The sequence below is a fragment of the Bemisia tabaci genome, chromosome 9 (assembly GCF_918797505.1).
Source record: "Bemisia tabaci chromosome 9, PGI_BMITA_v3".
Classification (NCBI taxonomy): Eukaryota; Metazoa; Arthropoda; class Insecta; order Hemiptera; family Aleyrodidae; genus Bemisia; species Bemisia tabaci.
This window is the reverse complement of record NC_092801.1, coordinates 915,772-937,273: the sequence shown is the minus strand read 5'-3', so window position 1 is coordinate 937,273 and position 21,502 is coordinate 915,772. Positions and strand designations below refer to the sequence as shown.

The 21,502-nt window shown below is 38.6% G+C and overlaps 2 protein-coding genes across 4 annotated transcripts; both read left to right on the top strand.

Annotated features, from left to right (window-relative positions):
- Positions 1-938: 938 nt before the first annotated feature.
- Positions 939-10,662, top strand: St2 (Sulfotransferase 2). 2 transcript variants are annotated; one of them, XM_019054371.2, is made up of 6 exons: positions 939-1,087; positions 3,318-3,521; positions 5,699-5,798; positions 6,130-6,283; positions 7,282-7,500; positions 8,902-10,662. In XM_019054371.2, exons 2-6 carry the CDS (start codon positions 3,326-3,328, stop codon positions 9,187-9,189), a joined length of 957 nt encoding a protein of 318 aa, XP_018909916.2. In that variant the 5' UTR covers positions 939-1,087; positions 3,318-3,325; the 3' UTR covers positions 9,190-10,662. The 2 variants fall into 2 exon arrangements, with proteins under 2 accessions (XP_018909916.2, XP_018909917.2); XM_019054372.2 differs by lacking the exon at positions 939-1,087 and adding an exon at positions 1,417-1,580.
- A 1,674-nt stretch (positions 10,663-12,336) lies between these two features.
- Positions 12,337-20,535, top strand: LOC109039040 (uncharacterized). 2 transcript variants are annotated; one of them, XR_011900487.1, is made up of 3 exons: positions 12,337-12,493; positions 13,327-13,652; positions 16,367-20,535. XR_011900487.1 is itself a non-coding variant. In XM_019054368.2 (3 exons), the coding sequence occupies exons 2-3, from the start codon at positions 13,492-13,494 to the stop codon at positions 16,446-16,448; spliced, it is 243 nt and encodes an 80-aa protein (XP_018909913.2). In that variant the 5' UTR covers positions 12,340-12,493; positions 13,212-13,491; the 3' UTR covers positions 16,449-20,535. The 2 variants fall into 2 exon arrangements, 1 of the variants encoding a protein (XP_018909913.2); XM_019054368.2 differs by having other exon boundaries at positions 12,340-12,493; positions 13,212-13,652.
- The last annotated feature ends 967 nt before the right edge of the window (positions 20,536-21,502 follow it).

The window sequence follows — 21,502 nt, the reverse complement described above, 5'->3', positions numbered from 1 at the left end:
TGGTGTCGTGAGACACCGAGACGGCCCGTGTATTTTTAAGTATTTTAGCTTTGTTTCCACTGTTTCCTTGTTTTTCTTTTACTATTTCCGTTTTGGGCTGCCTGTGTACCTTTGTTATTGTTCCCCTCAATTGTTCATACCCGTATACTTCAACTTTTCATGTTTCTACGGATCTTGGTGTTTCCTTGGAAATTTTAAAACCACCTAGTGTAACACAAAAAAAACCACAAAAAAACAAACACACAAAAAAAAAATGGAAAAATTTCATTGCCTTCACTGAGATAAAAATGTGCTTGGCTCAAGCATGACGATATCTTAAATTTGCCGTCATGAATTGTTTTTATCTTGATTTAAGCTGAATTTTTCTTGATATAAGGAAAGTAAGGCTTGCACTGAGAAAAAAAGTTCGGTAAATCCGAACTAGTTTGGATCATATGAAACCACGATTTTGTTCGGTACACACAACCGAATTATTCGGTCTGTTCAACCGAATTGCTCGGTTTGTGCAACCGAACTATGATAAATTCTTACAGTTCGGTTCAGTGGACCGAACAGTTCGGCTGAGCGGACCAAATAATTCGGTCGTGTGTACCGAACAAAATCTTGGTTCCATATGAACCTAACTAGTTCGGATTTACAGAACTTTTTTTCTCAGTGATGGGTTAAGGAAAAAAGGAGTTTACATTAAGCAGCAAAATTCTTGATTTAAGGAAAATTACCTCTTGGCGGCAAATTTAAGATTCTTTTCTTTTTCGTGTTGTCGGCATCACTGGTTACGAAACCTCGTACTTTATTCGGCCAGTGCGGCAAGCGCGCGACATACCGCGACGTCGCGAGGGACCGCGGTCCTCCGCCGAAGAGTGAAAGTGCCCCCAGCCCCCCCCCCCCCCCCCCCCCCCCTGATGGGACGGCCGTTGCGGAAGGAAGAGAGTACTTGGGAGTGTGTAGCGTGAGAGGCGGCGCGTCCGCTTTCGGATATCCTTCGTTGTTGGTTACACAACCACCGTGCTTTCGGCTCTCAAAAGTTCCCCGGCCCCCAGTTCCACAGCGCCGCCCGATAGTGTCGTTTCGATCGGATTACATCCAGGTAAGAGAATCCTCAAGTGAATTTTTTTGACCATAAGACACAAATACATACATAAAGCCGCTTTTATAGCGCCGCCTCGCGCTCTGCGACGCCCAATCGCTATTGCCCCCGGAGGATAAGACACAAATTCCTGTTCAATATCACATCGGGTAGTGCCAGGGTGTCTGTCTAGTGACCTGGGAAACCGGGAAATGTCAGGGAATTTTTATTTGTGTCAGGGATTTTTTTTGTGTCAGGGAATTTTTTTTTTGTGTATCGGGGAAATCAGGAAAAACGTCAGGAAATCTACAAAAATGCGGTGCGTCAGGGAATTTTATTTTGCAAGCGATTTTCGTGCTAGCAAAACGTCAGGGAAATCGAAAAACACGGATTTTTTTTTCTGAAAATTGATGATGAATCGAGTTTCAGAAAAATTTAATCGATATCAAAATTTCCCCGGCCTCCAGTTCCAGAGCGCCGCCCGATAGTGTTGTTTCGATCGGATTACATCCAGGTAAGAGAATCCTCAAGTGAAACTTTTTGACCAAAAGACACGAATCCCTGTTCAATATCACATCGGGTAGTGTCAGGGTGTCTGGTGACCTGGGAAACCGGGAAATGTCAGGGAATTTTTATTTGTGTCGGGGAATTTTTTTTTGTGTCAGGGAATTTCTTTTGATGGGGAATTTTTTTTTGTGTATCGGGGAAATCAGGGAAAACGTCAGGAAATCCACAAAAATGCGGTGCGTCAGGGAATTTCATTTTGCAAGCGATTTTCGTGCTAGCGAAACGTCAGGGAAATCGAAAAACACGGATTTTTTTTTCTTGAAAATTGACGATGAAGCGAGTTTCAAAAAAATTTAATCGATATTAAAATTTCTACAAGAATTTCCGCTGATGTCTTTTAACCAATCTCTTCCAATCTAATTTATCCGTCCCATTAGTAAAATCACCTACCTGCATAGGGAAAATGATGGGGCGGATGTATTCCCTGCTCTGAGCCAATGATAGTAGTTCTCGATTGTAAAAGATAGTCTGATTATTTTTTCTGCCCATGGACATCATGCATTAGGATACAGTTTATTTTGAGTGGACATGAAATTTTATGATGACCACTGGGATTCCAATGGGTTATTCTTAATAAAAAATTTACTTTTTAAATTAAATATTCTACAAAAAGTAAGGAAGAATAGGCCAAATGGAACCAAAAGTTTAACTTAAAAAGGTTGCACAAACGCATCAGGCTCTGCACCAAACATGGTTCTGCCGAGTAGTGTGAAAAACACCCGTATAGCTGGAATTTGCTCTCAGTGCAAAAAATGCGAACATGGTGTAAAATTAAATTTTATTCGATCGAATTCATGGAAAAGGTTATAGGCCAAACATCATGATGCGTGTTTTTTCACCAGAACTACACAACAAATGCAAGTTAATTAATTTTTTTCATTTTGTTTCTTCCTTTTCAAATTTAACCTTTAACCGATCAGTAAAAAACTGCAGTTGTCTTAAGATATAAAACTCTTAAATGACTGAAAATACCAGAGCCTAGTCGATGAAAACGGGCGTTTAACTAATTAAATGTGCTCGTGATGGAATTTAATAATGAAGTAATTTTCTCCATCAATCGAGGTTTTTTTTTAGGACAAGTGCATCAACTGCATCAATAGAACCTTGTTGAACGATGGATTCATTCTCGAGGATCACTTTGACTGATTTAGTTATTTTAGAATTTTTTTTCACGAAACCAATCAATTTAGATGCAAGCAGTGACCGGTATTCTCTTCTTTACGCAAACCGCGGAAGTTATTTAAACACAATTACATGTGATTCTGGAAAAAGTTAAGACGACGAGTCACGTATTTTACATGAAATTTTGACCGTAGCAGCACAGCTTGTAGGAAAACTCCCAGGAAACATGTAAAACTGGCAATTTTTTGAGTTCGGAAAGAAGTAGTTAGAAAATTTCGAAAATCGTAATTCGTAGGATTTTAAAAAATATTTAATTTCTGAATTCAGCAAATGAAGATGTAAAACAACTTATGGAGAGTAAACTGCTTTTTTTCTATGCTCTTGCAGTTTCTACAAGTAAATTACAATTTATTTTCTTCTTTTTTTGGGTAAAATTTACACAGTAATGCTGGAGGATAAAGAAATTATCCCGCGATTCTTCAACGTTCTCAGATCCAAACACAAACACTAAAATAAAATGTATACAATAATTTATATAATTTATGACTTAATTTCCCGATAGACTTTACGATGGATATCAGCTATAAGAATCTCGAGGGCCCAGTCGCCAAGAAACTCGACACCATGTTTGGCGTGGAGAATTGTTTAATAGAAGTCTACCCTGGGAAAGTATTGGTGCCCCCAAAATACAAGGACTTGGGCGAGCGGATAAGAAAAATGACCGTTCGTCCTGATGACACTTTCCTCGTGTCTCTTCCCAGGACAGGTAAGTTTTTCATCAGCAAGTTTCATGTTTTTGATAAGCAAGATTCATGCATGCAAACTTTAAGCCGCTAACAGGTACAGGCTCCAATAAATTGCGATTACATACTTAGCATAATAATTGGATTGCATTTTGCAAAAAGGAATCACTAGCATTGCAATGATGCTAAGATTGTGCAACTTCATCCTTTGCAATAAAATTGCGAAAATTGTGAAAAACTATGAAATTTAGATGGTAATTTTTGTCTTAAATTTACAGTTTTTAGCGAGTAACATAGAAACTATTAAGGAATAACCGGGCTTTTCCTCCAAGACAAAAGAAGTTGCACAATCTTAGCAACATTGCAATGCTAGTGGTTCCTTTTTGCAAAATGCAATCCAATTGTGACTACGCATCGGAGTGTAGTGCATGTTGCCCGTACGCTAATCGAAGGGGCTCCTCCGGTTAAATTTAGATAAGCTGCAATGTCATGAACTCTGCATTGAAAAATACCTTCCTTACTGATACATGGAGATTAGTTTATTGAATGCTTAAAATTGGCATTTGTTGAGCAAATCATGTAAAATTATTGACATTTCATGCTAGAACATTGCATCTTTATTGCACTAGATTGCATTTATTTCGATGTTTTCGTTGCACTGCGTCACTTGCGTCCAAGGCATTCCGATGAAATTTCAAATATATTGCAGATTTATATTTTAGAGTAAATTATAATAATTATGATATATAAACTAGCGCTTTCCTTTTTAAATGCACATTGCCTATACGAGTAATAATTTCCAGTGGCGTGGCGTGCTTTGCGTTGTATCGACTGATCTGCCATATTTAAACCTATGGTAAAGGATCGATTAGCAGGGTGTTCGTAACGAACACCTTAATAATCGATTCTTTACCATAGCTTCAATGGGGAAATATCATATGCCTCGCCACTGATAAGCTCCGATTCCCGAGGGCTTAGGTCCCGTGTAACATTTTTCTTCTATACTTTTTTTTTCTTCTACACCGTTTGACCATGTAGCAGATAAAGATGTTCTAAAATGGGTTTACGGTAGAGGCAGAGCAAGTTCTTCTACATTACTTCTTCAACAGATGAAAGGCTACTGGTGAATCTTCCAATGCAGAAGAAAATTAGAGCCGAAATAGAAGATCGCTGTCTCAAGGTCATCCGGAGGAATCCGGGGCTTCTCAGCGATATCGTAGAAGATAAAAACGGCGTTGTCAGAAGAAAAGTAGCAGCTAAATCTTCTTCTACAATACATTGGAGTGATCCCTAGTAGCAGAACCACAGAAGGAAAAGATAAATATTATGTACGAAAGTTAATTTTTTTTATATAATGCATGCATACAAAAGTGTTAAAAGTGAACATTTTTACGTAAACATTATATAAAAAAATGTTATAATTTTCGTGAGCTTTTCGCGAACATACAAAAAATTCTTCTAATTCGCGAAAAGCTCACGAAAATGATGACCTATTTTTTTTATATAATCGTTACATAAAAATGTTCACTTTAACACTTTCGTATGCATGCGTTATATAAAAAAATAAAAAATGTGTGTATAAAAAAAAATTATCTTATCTAGCTTTTATCATTTTTCATATATTACGGTCAGGTCTGAACTTTGATTTTTTTTTATATAAGCGTTACACGTTTTTTATATAAAACGATCATTTAGATAACAGATATGTTTTTTTTATACTTTTTTTAGAAAAGCAAAAATTTGTTCTGCTACTAGGGATGGGCAAAAATAGAAGAAAAAATATCAGATAAACTCGGTCTACACCCGGGTTTTTACTTCTAAATTTCGGTATACAGTGGCAAAAATAGAAGAAAAATGTTACACGGGATGACTAAAATGCACCAAAATATGTCAAAATAATTTTGCAGCTGGAGCAAAGACGCGTGAAACTTGTCTTATTGGACGTTCAAAATTGGCATGTATGGACCAAATAATGTATAAAATTTTTTCATTTAAAAAAAAATACATTTCACTGCATTATATTCCAACTCTATTTTAATATTTTCATTTTTTTATTTTTCTTTGTTTACTTGCCGCTTAGGAGAGAGTGCCTTTGATAATGTGAGTGCCAAGCGCTTGCAAACAGGATGAATGAAGGTGTCTGCAGTGATCAAGAGTTTTTTGCGAAGACTCATATGTATGCATATATTTTCATTTTCAGGGAGTACATGGGCTCAAGAAATGGTCTGGTGTGTAGGAAACGATCTGGATTTTAAAAAAGCAACAGAAGTATTGAGCTCAGTCCGAACTCCTCTTCTAGAGTAAGTGCTTGTGGTTTTTTTCCAAAAAAAAAACTTCCCACTTTGAAAATATGCCAGATTTACTTTCGATCTAATCCTAAAATTAATTTCTTGAAAAAAAAAAAAAAAAATAAAAGTTCATTCATTCAGATAAAGAAAAATTATTTTACTACTTTAGCAAATGAAAATATGACTTTACAATGAGTGCATTTGTGAGATTGTAATTCTTACAGAGTGAACACTTGTTCATCACCGAAATCAAGCCTTTTAAAATTGCGAATAGGCACCTCAAAGATTGGAATCGGTAGGTACATTATATCTTATTTATTAATTACTCATTTATTTTTATTAGATTAACAGCTTTAGTTGGAAACGATAAAAGGCCATGGACAGGAATGTTTGGAAATTCCGTTGAAACCGTAGAAAACCTTGCATCTCCCAGATACATCAAAACACATTTGTCCCTGGACTTGCTGCCGGCACAGATAGAAACAGTCAAACCAAAGGTTAGTCCCACAATTTTTGTAAAAAAAGATAATATTTTTTTAACCACGCCGAGGGGATTTATCATTGAGATTTCTTGAGGGATTTGGAGGACAAGGCGCATAAGTGCAGTTTTTGAAAAAATTATATATTAATGTTTTCGAGTAAAACTAGTCTCAATGCATGTTCAGGGAAAAAGGTTGAGTGCTCAGTGTTGAGGTTTATAGTGTCCTTCTTTTAAATTTAATTTGTTTTGCCGTTGAAAATGCGGGTGTGATCCCTGCGAAACGTCCCGGGCTTTTTAGTTTATTTTATGTGTTATTTTTATTATTTTGCGGCCTTAGTCCCGATTTAAGGTGTTTCTTTGTTTTTTTTTGTTTTTTTTTTTAGTGAAAAATTCGCTCTCAAATTCAAATCTTTGAGCATTAAAAAGTCGATTTGAACTCTCTTTCCGGCATATGGACCCGTGCAATGTCTGCACTTGAAACACGTATTTCTCAAAATTGCAAGAACTGTACATTCGACGGTTGCCATTTTTTGTGTCACAGCGACGTGCGATACATCGCATCAATTCGTTCCATAATTTCAGCTAATTTTCATTTTTTTCGAATTTTTAGATCGCGCTTCTGTTGTCAAGAGACTAAAGAATTCATGTACCAAATTTGACAAAGAAATTCAACGTAATAAAGGCAGAATTTTTTCAGAGAAAAAATATCGCACTCGATACTGATATCCAAACTGCTCTCGAATGCGATTTTTTCCTCTGAAAAAACCCTGCCTTTAATACATTAAATTTATTTAATTGTCTTTGGTCCATGAATTCTTTAGTCTCATGACAACAGAAGTGCGATCTCAAAATTCGAATTTTTTTTTGGAAAATAATATTCAAAATTTTCCCAGTAAAGTCGGTTTTTATATCCGAGGAAACTTGGCAACATCTGAAGGTTCGTACGGCGTTCTTGCTTAGTACGGCAGTGTTATCCACGAAAATTATACTTGTTTTTTCGGTGTTTTTATATAGGTTGTCTACGTGACGAGGAATCCGAAAGATGTGTGCGTATCTTACTTCCACTACTGTCGGCTGGTCCACGAGCTGGTCGGCGGGACGTTCGAGGACTTCTGCGAACTCTTCCTCCAGGATCGCGTCCCAATGAGTCCCTTCTGGCCGCACGTTCTCTCCTTCTGGAACCGGAGACACGAACCCAACGTCCTCTTCTTGAAGTACGAGGACATGAAAAGAGTAAGTTTTTGTATACAATTTGGACGTATTCCTATCAAACGGAACTATGTGCACTGTGACGTGAGCCCTGTTATGCGTATATTATTATGGGTCTCAGGGCTCATGTCTTAATGCACATAGTTTTGTTTGGGGCATGAATAGGACTTATTTCTGCCATTCGGGACTATATCGACGGTGAAACTACCAAACCACGTATCTCGGTTTGCGACGTCGCAGACTTCCTGTCATACTTTATTTTTTAAATGAAAAACTATTTAACGTCCAGTCTTGAAAATTTCTGTGATTTTTCCTCTTCGTACGAAAAAATTCTGTGAAAATTTCAAGGAATGATATTGATTTGGTCGACTTCGAAAAAATAAAATGTGAGCGTAGATTTTTAAACACCGCAAACGAGATACGTGGTTTGGTAGTTTCACCGTCGATATGCATTATGACATAGGTTAAAATTTCTAAAACAGCAGCCGGTGCCACTGATGATATCAAAAACATAGGAGAAAAAACGGGAAACAAGGCTAAAAACTACACATAAAAATCCGAGACGTTTCGAGCCATTTTCAGTCGGAGGAATAAAAATAAAATATGAAAATTCCAATTAAAAACCTGTAGACTACATGACGGCCGAGAAAACTTTATTGCATTATGACGTGAGTCCTGTTACGGATATATTCTTACGGGTCTCAGGGCTCATGTCTTAATGCACATAGTTCGGTTTGGCAGAAATACGTGCAATAAATTTTACATTGTGAAGATAGGGACTCAAAACTCGGCTTAAGGGGAGCCAGACACCCTATCTACCCAATGTTAACGTTTGTACCTTTTTCTCAGGATCTACTGCACAAAATTTACTTCTCTTTTTTTGTTTTGAACTTTGAATCCTCCTGATCATTTTAACCCGGGCTTTTTTTTAAAATTTAAAAATTTGAAATTTTGGTAAATTTTTGAAATTTTTTTGTTAGAAATCATAGAATTTGGACATTTGAAATCAAATTAAAAAAATCCAGCTCGAAATTTTGAAAAAGCTCGTGCTAAAATGTGCAGGAGAGTGCAAGGATTAGAGCAAAACAAAGTTTTTGAAAATCGGTTCAGTAGATCCTGAGAAAAAGGTACGTGAGTGCTGAAAAATGTAGTTTTCGGGAAATGAGGAATTAAAACAGGAGAGAACATAGCGAGGGAGGGCCGAGCAACCTGAGTTTTAGTGTAATTTTGACCTCAAAAACTGCAAACCTTCCCTCACTAAAACGCGCGTAACTTCAAAACTACTCATCAGATCAAGTAAAATTTGGTCTGAAATTAAACGTGAAGAGTTGGAGATTAAGATTAGCCAGAAAATAAAAAAAATTTTTTTTTTTTTTTCAATTTCCAAGTGTCTGGCTCCCCTTAACGAATTGGTTGTGTTGACAGGACGGGCGGAAGGCGATCCGGCAAGTGGCCGAGTTCCTGGACAAGAAGCTCTCGGACGAGGAGATTACGGCTCTGGAGGACTACCTGAGCTTCGACAAGATGAAGGAGAACCCCTCGGTGAACCTGGAGCCGATCGTCAACCTCATGGGCAACGTCAACACCCAAGAGAAGTTCATCCGGAAGGGAGTCGTCGGCGACTACAAGGCCCACATGAACGAGGAGATGATCGCCAGGTTCGACAAGTGGATCCAGGAGAACACCAAGGGCACCGGCCTCACTTTCGAGTGAACGAATGCAACACACTCCTGTCTGAAAGCGGCAGCGGGCTGATTGTTGAAACTGATAGACAAAGCTATAGACAAAGACGACAAAAGTGATTTGGAGATATCCTATTGGTGGAAGCGGGTGGTGGCAATGGACATAGGAGGTAGGTAATGGACTGACTAACGGCAACCCACCAAAGACCCGACAGTTAGTCCATCATTTCCTTCCTTAGTCTATAAGAACCAACCATGTCAACCAATAGGATCGCTCTATACTCCCTGTGTCTTCTTTGTCTATCGCTTTGTCTATCAGTTTCAATAATCGGTCCGCAGGTCTGCTTATATATTCTCTCCCTGTATCTATTCATAGAAAGTTTGACTAGATATAGAGATACTCTCTCACAACGTAGGCGGCACATTCCATCACGGCATCAACTTTCAGAGCCTTTTTTGAGTTAGGGTGTTTCAATCGAAAAAAAATAAATGACATTTTTGAGTTTACTGAAAAATTTTACTTAAGGTAATCAAGAATTCAAAAACTCAATTAAAGATTCTCACTTTTCTGTGTTCAACTTTTTTTTAAAGAATTGCTCCCAAGTTGTATTGCGTGTCCCGGAAAACTTTCTGACAAAGGGTTTTCTCACCCTCCCTGAGAGAAAAACAAGATCGTAATATCGTTAACTACCATCTAAAAAGTGAACGTATCATGTGTTAATGATTAGATATCGGGCCTATGCTAAAATTCACGAGAGAGTTGCAGTCTAAAAGGATGTATTATTCTTTCCCCATCTTGAAATCAGATTTTTAAAGACGCCCTCAGATAACATGTGTTACAAGTGGTTCATGATTGGCTCCTTATTGAAAAAAAAAAAAAAAAAAGGAGAAGCCATCATTGCTTGTAAGTTTCCGTCTGAGCGTCAGAGGACCATCCGTGAAAGAGGATTTACCGCTAGTGCTAAAGATATTTGCTTACTCGTTCTCAAAATGGCCAAAGATTCTATTTTTTTTTAAATTTTTTGAAAACTGAAGTTGAACTATACATATGTTAAGCTAATAAGTAACGTAACGGCAACTTTTGTGCTTCATCATCAACCTATTGCTTTTATCCATGTACCATATCATTTTACTTTAAATTTTAACAATTGTATATTCGTGTGGTATGTGTGGATTTAGTGTGTGCGAAATGCGTGTTTTGAAAATGTGTTGAATTAATTACCTAAGAAATCTCATTGTTTATCCATTGTTAAGGATATTCTCAGGAATATTTTGAGCTAATGTTCCCTTGACCTGTAGGCGACTGGGTAAATAAAGCTTGTTCTCAAGTGAGTGTCTTTCATATTTTCCTTCTTCTCACTTTTAATACTTGCTGTAAGCACGAAAAAACAACGAAAACTATGGACAGATATACATCATGCAGGCAGTAATCAGCGAAAGAAAACCAAATTTTCAGGAGAGGGAGCAGTCTGCTCTTTGAAGTTGTTATCAATGGTGTACGTTATTCAAAGGCAGACTAGCTCCTCGAAGCGGCCCGGGAAATCGCGAACAGACCAGCCAATCGCGGTGCCGCGGCGGCCATCCCCCCCCCCTAATTTTTCGATCTTAGACATAGGTGTACCTAGATTTGTTTGCAAACATTGCCGAAGTCAAGTTAGATTGCCGGAGTTCATTTTTGTGTGAATAAAATACCCAAAAATATTTCCCTAAAAATTTGCCACATTTGTGATAAGAAAAAAAAAAAAAAAAAAAATTCCTCTTCTTTCTGGACTTAGCTAAGTTCGGCGATTTCCGGACGTAGAACGTAACGTTATTCCAACTTGAAAAATTTTCTACCGTAAATTATGTTTTTACCGGAAAACATACAGGATTGCACGATCTCTACAATCTTGTGATCGTAGGATTGCAAGCTCACGCTGTGCACTGTTCTTAAGTGGTGCACACCGCGGTTCGACATCAAGAAAATACGAATTTTTCACGATTTGAGCGCGCATCGTGGTAAACGCGCAATGCATGAAGTATCCGGCAGACTTGTAAGGCGCTGAACTATGAGTGGCGCGCTCCGTGCTGTATGCGCAATGCATGAAGTATCCTACGGTCTTGTAAGGCGCTACTATGCGTTATGCGCTGGGCGCGCTAGCTTCGTGTCGGCCGAACTGTTTTTGACGTGATCAATCATTATCCTCTGCCTCCTTTTTACGGGTAAAAATTGTTTAAGTAATCATGGTAGAATCTCAATAAATACCTCCTGGTAAATCCTATCTTAGTTTTAAATACATTTATACGTAAAATACGAGCAGGGGCCGCTGTGATCAGAAAGAATCCGCTATCTTTCTACCGGTTATACTCTGCAGACGTAGACAATACTTATTGAATCAGTTTCACTTCGTTGACAAAAAAAATGGGACCAGTTTACAAAAACAGTGCCTTTTGAGTTTTTTCCTTGGTTTTTCTTTTGCTTTTTTTTAAATTCCGAAATTAAAAAGCAGAGGAGCATGCTTAGCTGGACATACTTTTTAGTGGTCTCTGATTATGCATTAAAATTTTGTGATGCTTGAAAAAGGAAGTGTTTCGAGCTCAATACACTTTTTGAGTTCATAATACACAATGGCCTCTTGAATGATCCTTGATTTCAGAAATGTTCATCTAGAAACAATCCTTTGGTTTATTTTTAATTGATCGTCTTTCAAAATTCATGCTTTTATCATACTGAACGTCATCATTTTTTTTTATTTAAAATTCAGAGATTTTATTGATAAGCTCAGATAATTCTCAATAGGAATAAGATAAGTTAGGCTTTTTGGAAACAGCCGTCTTGATGAGATTTGACAGATAACAACGTACCTCTGCCAGTTTTACAAGAGAAATAGGGAAACAATACCGTCGATGAATTGGGCTGCATTTTGAAATTTGCAACTATAAATTCTGGCTCTTCTGAGAAAGCACTTATATGCATAGGAAAACTAATGGCACATACGTTGCCTTTAAACCGGGCTAGAATTCATAGTTCCAAATTGCAAAATGTAGTCCAATTTACATTCTTTTTCTTGTTTTCACGAGCTGCAGTTCGAGAGTGAGCAATATTTATTTTCTCAAGTGTCCAGTTTGACATCGCGGGGCAGTTTCAACTTTAACTTATCATACAGAAAATCTGGGAAGTAGATGAATAGTTCCCGTTCAATTGTAGGCGGTGCATTAAAGAGCGATATTGATATGAATCTCAAACATTTAGATGAAAGATAAAAGACCCATCAATAAAAAGTTATAACTCGTCAAGCCTAATTTCATTGTTACCGAGATCATTTGTTCAGTCAAGTTCACAGGATCCTCTCCACGTAAGTTTTTTCTCTCAACTTTACTTTTCTTTAATAAACGGAAGTATCCATGCTAAAAGGATTAACTATGGAACACACAAACTCTTTGCATACAGTTATTTTTAGCATTAATAGCCTTGCTAAAAACGGCGAGTACCAGTGAGTAGAAAATTAAAGTTACGAATACAGAATTTCAACTTATTTGAATAGAATTTAACTCATATGAGCAGAATTTCTCCATCCAATTTTCGCCAACTTGTATAACTAGAGGTTCCAACTCATATGACTATAGATTTCAACTCACATGAGTTCAGCGTTGAATCTACCGTGTCCGATATCTCAGAAACTAGTCACCGCATCAAAAAATTATAGAAACAAATTATTTTTATTTTTCAAATTTACATAGTATGTCGTTGTCTCCTGGTCAGAAACAGCACTTCTGAAAAATGAAAAAAATTGAATTCATATGAGTTGAACAATTCTTCTCTACGAGTAAAATATTCCAGTGATATGAGTAGAATTTCCTCTCATATGCGTAGGATTTCTACTCATATAAGTAGGAAGTTCTACTCATGTGAGTTGGCGAATTCTGAATAGCTTACTCGTCATTTTTAGTAGGGAGTTCAAATGTGACCGTCCCGGGGAAAAAATATCATCTTATTTCGTCACTTTCCGGCTAAATTATCTCAAGCACCCTGCGACGTTTAACAATTTCCGCGGCCATTTAATTTGTTTTCAGAGAAATTCGACAAAACTGTCCTTGGGTCTGCAAAGACTCCCCCTCAAAGGAACTATGACGTATTTTTTCTCTATTTATAATGGAGGGCTAACGACCTGAAACCTCTGTTCGGCAGAAGATTTACCAAGATGAGAGAGAAGACGGGTCGTGGCCTTTTCGAGAGTTGGCCGGCCTACAGACGCTCTTCGATAAAACGGGGTTCATCAGACACTTTCTGGACATCCGTGAGCAGCTCGTCCTGGTGGCGCCTACCAACTTCGGTAGATCCACCAACCTCCACATGCTCAAGCACTTCTTCCAGATCCCCGTCCACCCCACAGGTGCCAACCTCACAGTCTACATGGCAGAAAAAGCCACCTTCTTCGGCCACCTCGCCATCTGCAAAAAGCAACCGTCCATCTGCAAGAAGCAACCGTCCATCTGCAGTAGTCATCTATCCAGGTGACCACAAAATTCTAAAGTACCTGCTCTGCGGACTGATTATTGAAATTAATAGACAAAGCTATATAGACAAAGAAAACATAAGGAGTATAGAGCGATCCTATTGGTTGAAATGGGTGGTTCTCATAGACTAAGGGGGTAAATGATGGACTAACTATCTGGTCTCTCGTGGGTTGCCGTCAGTTGGTCTATTACCTACGTCCTTAGTCCATCGCAACCACCCGCTTCCACCAATAGGATCCCTCCATATCCTTTTTGTCTCCTTTGTCTATTGCTTTGTCTATCAATTTCAATAATCAGCCCGCTGAGAGGAGAGTGCGGACCTGTCTAAATATAGTCGACAAGAAGAACACTAGATAAATCGTCACCTTCCGGCCAACGTATCACAAGCGCCATGCGATGTTTGAAAATTTCCGGCGCCATTTTATTTTTTTACAGAGAAATTCTTCAACAAAGCTGTCCGAAAATTCCACTGAATTTTCTTTGTGCTGCCGATGAAACTCAGCGAAATGTTCAAGCAGATTCAACCAACAATTTCTCTGTAAAAAACAGAATGGCGGCGGAAATGTTAAAACGTGGCAAGGCGCTCGTGATACTTCGGCCGGAAGGTGAGGATTTGTCTAAGGAGAGAAAATTACACGGCAGCGGGCTGATTGTTGAAATTGATGGACAAAGCTACAGACGAAGGAGACAAAAATGATATGGAAGGATTCTATTGGTGGAAGCGGACAGTTGCAATAGACAAAGGCGGTAGGTAATAGACTAATTAATGTCAGTTCACGAGAGACCTTTCAGTTAGTCCATCATTTACCCCCTAAGTCTGTAAAAACCACCCAAATTAACCAATAGAATCGCTCCACACTCATTATGTCCTCTTCGTCTATCGCTTTGTCTATCAATTCAACAACCACCCCGCTGGTCAGCGCAAAGATTCAACACAGCGTGCCCGCGCTGGGTGAGGCAGCTGCCAAAATAGAAGGCATTTCCATATCGACGGTGAAAGTCGGCAATCACATAACTCGGTTTGCGACGTCGCAGACTTCCTGTCATACTTTATTTTTTAAACGGAAAACTACTCAACGGTAATTCTTTAAAAAGGCCGTGATTTTTCTTCTATGTGCGAGGAAAATTCTGCAAAAACTTCAAGGAATCATGTCCATTTGTTCTCCTTTAAAAAAATAACATAGTTGCGGAGATTTTCAGACACCGCAAACGAGATATGTGATTGCCGACTTGCACCGTCGATATGATCAAGTGGCTAGCCAGCGACTTGATCCAGGATTCAAATATGTCAACGCCGGTGCGAGCAATGAAGCATCTGAGGCAATTGAAGGCGTTTGTGGCTGATTCCCAAATTATCCAGCGCAAAGATCTAGAAGAGCATTTTAAACTCGTTGAGGGTGGTGAAGTATCTGACGGCATTGTCAGCTATGTACACAAGGGGAATCTTAGGAACAAAATGTCGCACAGTGGATCGAGTGAATCAGAGAGGTCGGACATAAAATTTTTAACCAAAGTTGCAAATTTTGATGTTCATTTCGTCACATTTTGAAGTTCCAGGGGTGCTACAAAAAGAAAATTTCACGAGGAAACAAATGGAACCACTATCAGAACCTCAAAGTTTTGTATAAACGGAGATTGAAGCGTTTAAAGTTAACAAATTTTGTCCGACCTCCCTCATTGGCTCGATCCACTCTGCGTCGTTTTCCGGACAGAAAAATGTAACTGCATTTTAGAGTGGTTTTTTTTTTCTCTCTCTCTCGTAAAATGTATATTTACAAAGATAATAATGGGAGTTTTACACCACACCACCGTTTTTCTTCCATTTACGTGATAAAATCAGCAAAATTTTGGACAGAAATTGCGCCATCAAATTTTAGGAAAAATTGTTTTGTATGAGTGAATCGTGTAATCCAGAATGGAGTTACGCTCCTTCGCCTGGAAAATGACGAGGAGCGGTGCATCTTAGTGGGAGGGTGGCGGATTGCCTCGTAGATTTGAACAATTGATATTCTTTTCGACAATATTCTTAACTTGCGGTTGGTTTTAGAGATTTTCTGAATTTTCGCTTACTCATCATATGGAGGTGTATAGACAAGCAGAAGGGAATTTGCATGAATGCATGGAATCAAACATAGCTATAAAGCCAGCGGATCCAATCTAAAAACGATTTTTTATTTAATGCCTTCATGCATAGCTCCTTTAAGCATGAATACGTTAATTTACAGCTAAATTTGAAGGATTCAAATAAAATAATATCCCCGTTTCATAGAGAAAAAAGAAAGAAAAAAAAATGGGTGAAATTAATCAGATTCGGAATAATAAGAAATTTCTCAGTTGACTTCCTGCTGATTTTAAAAAGGGTCATTTTGATTTTAACGAACTGAAGATCTGATCGATTTTTGGTTCTTTGTTCTCTCCGAGTCCCACTATGCAACATATCACATTGCTTTGTTTGTGCAGAATATACAAAAGATAAGAAAACGGAAAATTAGCTGATGCACCAAGGAAAAAGGTTCAATCATTCAAAAGCTTGAAACCACCTACTTTGGATCGCAACGATTTTTCAAAATTATGAATGATAAATTCATTTCCGTGGCACGACAGCATAGTGTCTATCTACCAGCTTTGCAGATTTTAGGGTATACTTTATAGCGCTGCTCATTATGGAAAAATGTCCGAAACAAATTTTTAAGCGAGAATTTCTTTTGCAGAATCAAGAGTTTCACCGTGGACTTGGCTTTCCGGGGCTGGAAGGACCCAGAGACATCTACTGCCTACGCTTACATTTGCTGACGTCGCAAATGATGAGACAAGAGACTTATGCGTGAATGGCTGGCTAAAATGGACGCAGTGATTAGTTGCAAGTCTAGTCATCACTAAAGTGCGATTTCAGGTTTGATGTAGAGAGGTTGGGAGGAAAATCCACTAAATCTTGGAGTTACTAATAATTGTTCTGAATCTGGATGTAAAAACTAAATGGAATTCACAATTATGTGTTGCCGGGCATTCTAATGCTCCCAACAGAAGCACCGCGCGTGACATCAAAAGATTATGATGGCCCTTGATGACTTTAAGAAGAGTACCAACAGCTTTAAAAAGAGGCTAGTAAAGTATGAGGGCGGAACTTGGATTGCAGAACTTTTTGTGTTGATGGAATTAACCGACACAGAACTTAAGAGGGTGACTTTCGCAGCGCAAGCTCAAGGCTGGGCCGACTGAAGAGAATTCCGATCGAGACAGAGTCCAGAACAGAAGTGACAAACGTAGAATCTTTAATTAGAGTTTTGGGTTCAAAGATTGGAATTATCATTTAGAATGGCCGTGCGCGCAATGCTCACATGCAACTCGGCTTTAGAAATTAAGAAAGAGAGAGAGGGAGAGATGGAAAAACAAGGGAGTGAGGGAGGTAGAGTTACTCTCAGGTTGATTTGACGGTTTCACGGTAACCTGGTGAAGTTACCTGGAGATCACCGGTATAGTGGAAGGGAAGGGGTGGTTAGGGAAGGTGTGCAAAACTACTTAAATATGAATGAAAACAGGAGGATAAATGTACAAAGGATTTAATGTTGTTGGGAAAATAGTATGATACGAGCATTTTTTTCCATTTGTCTCTTCTGTCAGGTATTGTTTTATCTGTCACTTTAGGTCGTTTGCAAATAGTAGGAGGGGAGATACAGTTGCTTATTAGAGAGCAGAGAGCTGGGAGCAAATGCTACCATACATGTAATGCTAATTGCGTACTTACATATTGCAGGAGTTACATTAGGCATTGAATATGCAATGTTTCAGTTTTTAATAAAGAAAAAAACACGGATGATGAAATGAGAGGGACCCTTTAATGCCCTTTGAGAATATGGATGTTTCCTGTTGACTCGCTTTTTGGATTGTGGTTAGTCACCATGTCATCTTAGGACGATTGGGAATAGTAGAGAAGGAGGTACAGTTGCTTCGTAGAGAGTAGATAGCTAGGAGCAGAAAGGTCCATCGTTTCAAGGCGTGGCGACGGGAAGTATTGTTTGTTTCAAATCGAACCAGAAGGCAGAACCTCCCTTATAATCATGAATCTTAATAACGCAAGGTACAAGATAAGGAAATTGAGCAAACGATTGACAAATAATATGAATTTTCAACGTTCGAGTGACTCTAAAAGTGCTTTCCTGGCTAGGTCACGGGGCAAACTGTATGTTTTTTTTTTTTTTTAGTTTGTCGAATACAATGACAAATTTTCCACAAGCATATCTTCAGCTTTTTTCTTGGATGGCGTTTTCAGCGCTGTTGTTTTCACGGTGAATACCTCTCTCATGATTCAGGATTGTTTCCGGTGAGATGCGGCCTATGACTTTGGACTGTTTATTCTGGTTTCATTCGTAGAATTTTTATGTGGCATACGTTTTGAGGACTTAAAATAGTCGTCAATAAGTTAGGAATTAAACCTGACATACACACTAATCCATTCTTGATTACGTTCATCCAATTCAGGCTGTTAGCATTTTGCTATCTTCTCACCTCAGAGCGTTGATGAATGATGAGTTGTCTTTGTAGCGTGGTTCGCTCATTTGAATCTTTCAATTTCTATCTCTCTATTCTATTTCTTTCAATCTAGCCCATGAAAAATTCTTTTTTCTTAAGGACCCAATCCACTAATTCTCCTTTGAGTTTCCCTATCACTGTGCATCTTGCGCGAGTTTTAGCCCTACGCCTTGTGATAACGCACATATTTTCCTTAACCTCCTCTACCGTCATTTTTATTTCCCTAGCAATTCCCTCAACGAACTTCTCCTGCTCCAGATCCTCCGGAATTGTTTCAAATTTAACTGTGGCCAGATCCCTCTCCAATTCCTTAACTTCAACCTTCCCATCCGTAAGACCCTTTCTATAGATACCAACTATTTCCTCCTTATTTTCTTCCTCGCATTCAGCTTCCAAAATAACCCCTTTCCTCAGTAATTTGAGATCCAAAATTCTACACTTCTTATTCCTGAGTTTTTTCACCAGAATTTTTTCGCTAAATTTCCCAAATACTTTCCTCGAATTCTGTTCTTTCGGCTTCTCCTCTGTTGACTTTTTTTTTTTTTTATTAAATTAAAGATGTACAACTGCCCCTTGCGGGGCATTAATTACATTAGTGTTAATGTTAAAAACTAGAGCTAATCTTAGAACTAAGGTTACAAGATTTTGTCTTTAGTACTCTGTTGACTTGACAAAAATCTTTACTTTTTTCGGATTTTTGTTTCTTTGATTCTTTTTGGCGCTTTTTGAGATTACCGTCGTGAACGGAATTTCCGACTGTCCCGCTGAACGTTCAAGAAGCAAGTCGAATTTTTTTCTCCCTTGAGGGAAAAGAAGTAGGAAAACTTTACAGGTCTACAAGTCCAGCTTGAAATTACCTATTCGCACGTATCGAAACAAATTCAGAAAAACAAAAAATAACAGAGAAAATTTGAAAATATTCGGAGCGTTACAAAAAGCATGTACGCGTCGTGAAAGCCAACCCCTCTAATTATTAATTATACATAACTTTTGAGACAATATGCTTGCTGCATGGATGCTTCGCACAGTTCTTGGATAGGTTTTAATTGCGGATAAGTCTAGTCTGTCCATCCTATACTAGTAAACAAGGAGAGCATGACCGCGGTGGCAGTAAGAATGGTAGAGAGTTATACTAGCGTTAGTGGCGGCTATGATTGTGAGATTGAGTCTTGTGACGGTCGTAGTGGTGACGGCCGTGGTCTTTAAGACAGCTGCAGGCGCCTCAAAAATCAGATTACTCCGATCACAATTCAACGACTATGTATGTAGAGAAACACATTAATATGGGCTCACAATTTGTGTCACACAAGTGTCAGGGTGGGCACACAAGTGTCAGTGTGGGCACACAAGTGTCAGTGTGGGCACACAAGTGTCTTATTTACTAATGTTAAATGTTCTGAAGGTCCTCAGTCTTCTTGACTAATCTGTTGATCGTTGTTCACCTCGGTATCGCCTAAGGGCATTTCAATACTGGATGTATTGCGTTTCATTCTAATTAATTATAAATAACTTTCGCGGCGATATGTTTGCTGCATGGATGCTTCGCACAGTTCTTGCGTAGGTTTACTCGTAAACGGGGAGAGCATGATGGTGGCGGTAGTAGGAATGGTAGGGAGTTTAGAGTGGCGTTAGCGGCATTAGAGTACAGTTAGTCTAGGAAAAGTTAAATTCGTCCATACAGTTTTGGATTTAATAGCAACACTTGGCACGCATGTATTCAGAAAACCGTTACACCGCCACATGAAAAACTCGATTTTCCCCGGCAAGGAGGAACATTTTGGAAAAACAAAAACGGCCTACAAGTTCGTCTTGAAATTGCCGATATCACTGAACAAGAAAAATTCACAAAAAACAGGGAGAAACCAGAGAAGAACTTAAAAAACAGCGGAGCGAGCAGAAGCACGACTGCACCGTTGAACGTTCGAGAAGCATAAGTCATAATAACATACTTGCAAAGATTATCTAATCGTAAGACACATCTATTATTGAGCTTTTCTTGTATAGTATACGTTTAAAACTATCCCCTACGGACAGTTCTCAAGACTTTTCCAATTGCCTTCGTTGATTATTTGCCATTGCGGGGTAGTGTTCAGCGTTTAGAATGTAATTTGACTGGTTTATAGACTTCAGAAGCGAGACGCATCGCACCAAAAATGGTTACTCGCTTTGTTATATTTCTCTTTGCATCTTCCTTTTAATTTATGTATACAAGTTGCGACCAGCTTTTTGATAAAGATTAAATCGAAATCCAGAGAACCACTTTTGCTCACCACTCTGTACATACATCACGATTGAAGCAAGTATGAAAGTATGTAAAAAATACTTAATTGTTAATAAAATGTGTACTTAATTGGTTGTTAAATTATTATTCCCTCAATTCCACTGTAAGGATTAAAATGAATTGATAGAGGAGTCGCACAAAATTAATGACACTTGACTCACAAATCGATAAGATATATGCTCGGTGTTATAGAAGAGCTTTTGCAAAAAGGAATGGCAACAGGTGTAGTAAATTGGCTGATTACAAGTGTCTCTTTTATTTATGCTGCTTTCACTTCAGTTTTGCACCCAGGGGCCGAATTTTGTCGGTCCTTTCACCGTACTAAATATACTTAAGGCGGGCCTCGACTGCACTTAAGTCCGGCTTAGCGCTTCTGATTGGCCGGTGGTGCGGTTTGAACTCATCGATGGCTGTTGCACTCCGTGTGAATAAGCCGACAAAATTTGGCCCAGGGCTTCCCGTAGATATTTTGCCGCGTCCAAAAACGGAGCCGCAGTGGATCGAGTCAATAGGAGAGGTCGAACATTTGGAAACTTTAAACGCTTGTAACTCCGTGTATACCGAGTTTAGAGGTTCTAAAATTGGTTCTTCTGGTTTCCTCGTAAAATTTTCTTCAGAGAGCACCCCTTGCAATTTAAATGTGACGAATTAAACATCATAATTTGCATTTCTAGTTGACAATTTCATGTCCGACCTCCTCTAATTGACTCGATCCACTGTACTGCCGTGCTGAGCCGTATGAACATTCGAGAGTTGCCAAATTTCCTTGGATAAAATTTTTATTTTTGAGGAAAATTGTGAGTACTTCTCCTCGAAATTTTCAGACTTTTTAGATCGAGTTACGAACAATATTATCTGAGAAATTGGCGGGAAAATATTCAAAAATTTTCTTGGAAATTAGTCATTTGCCGGAGGAAATTTGGCAACGCTTGAAGGCTTATACGGCGTTCTTCCTCAGCACGGCAGTGTAAGCCGGTACACTTTCAATGAGAATGGGTAAAATTTCACTTTACGGTTGGCGAATATCTCATGGGCC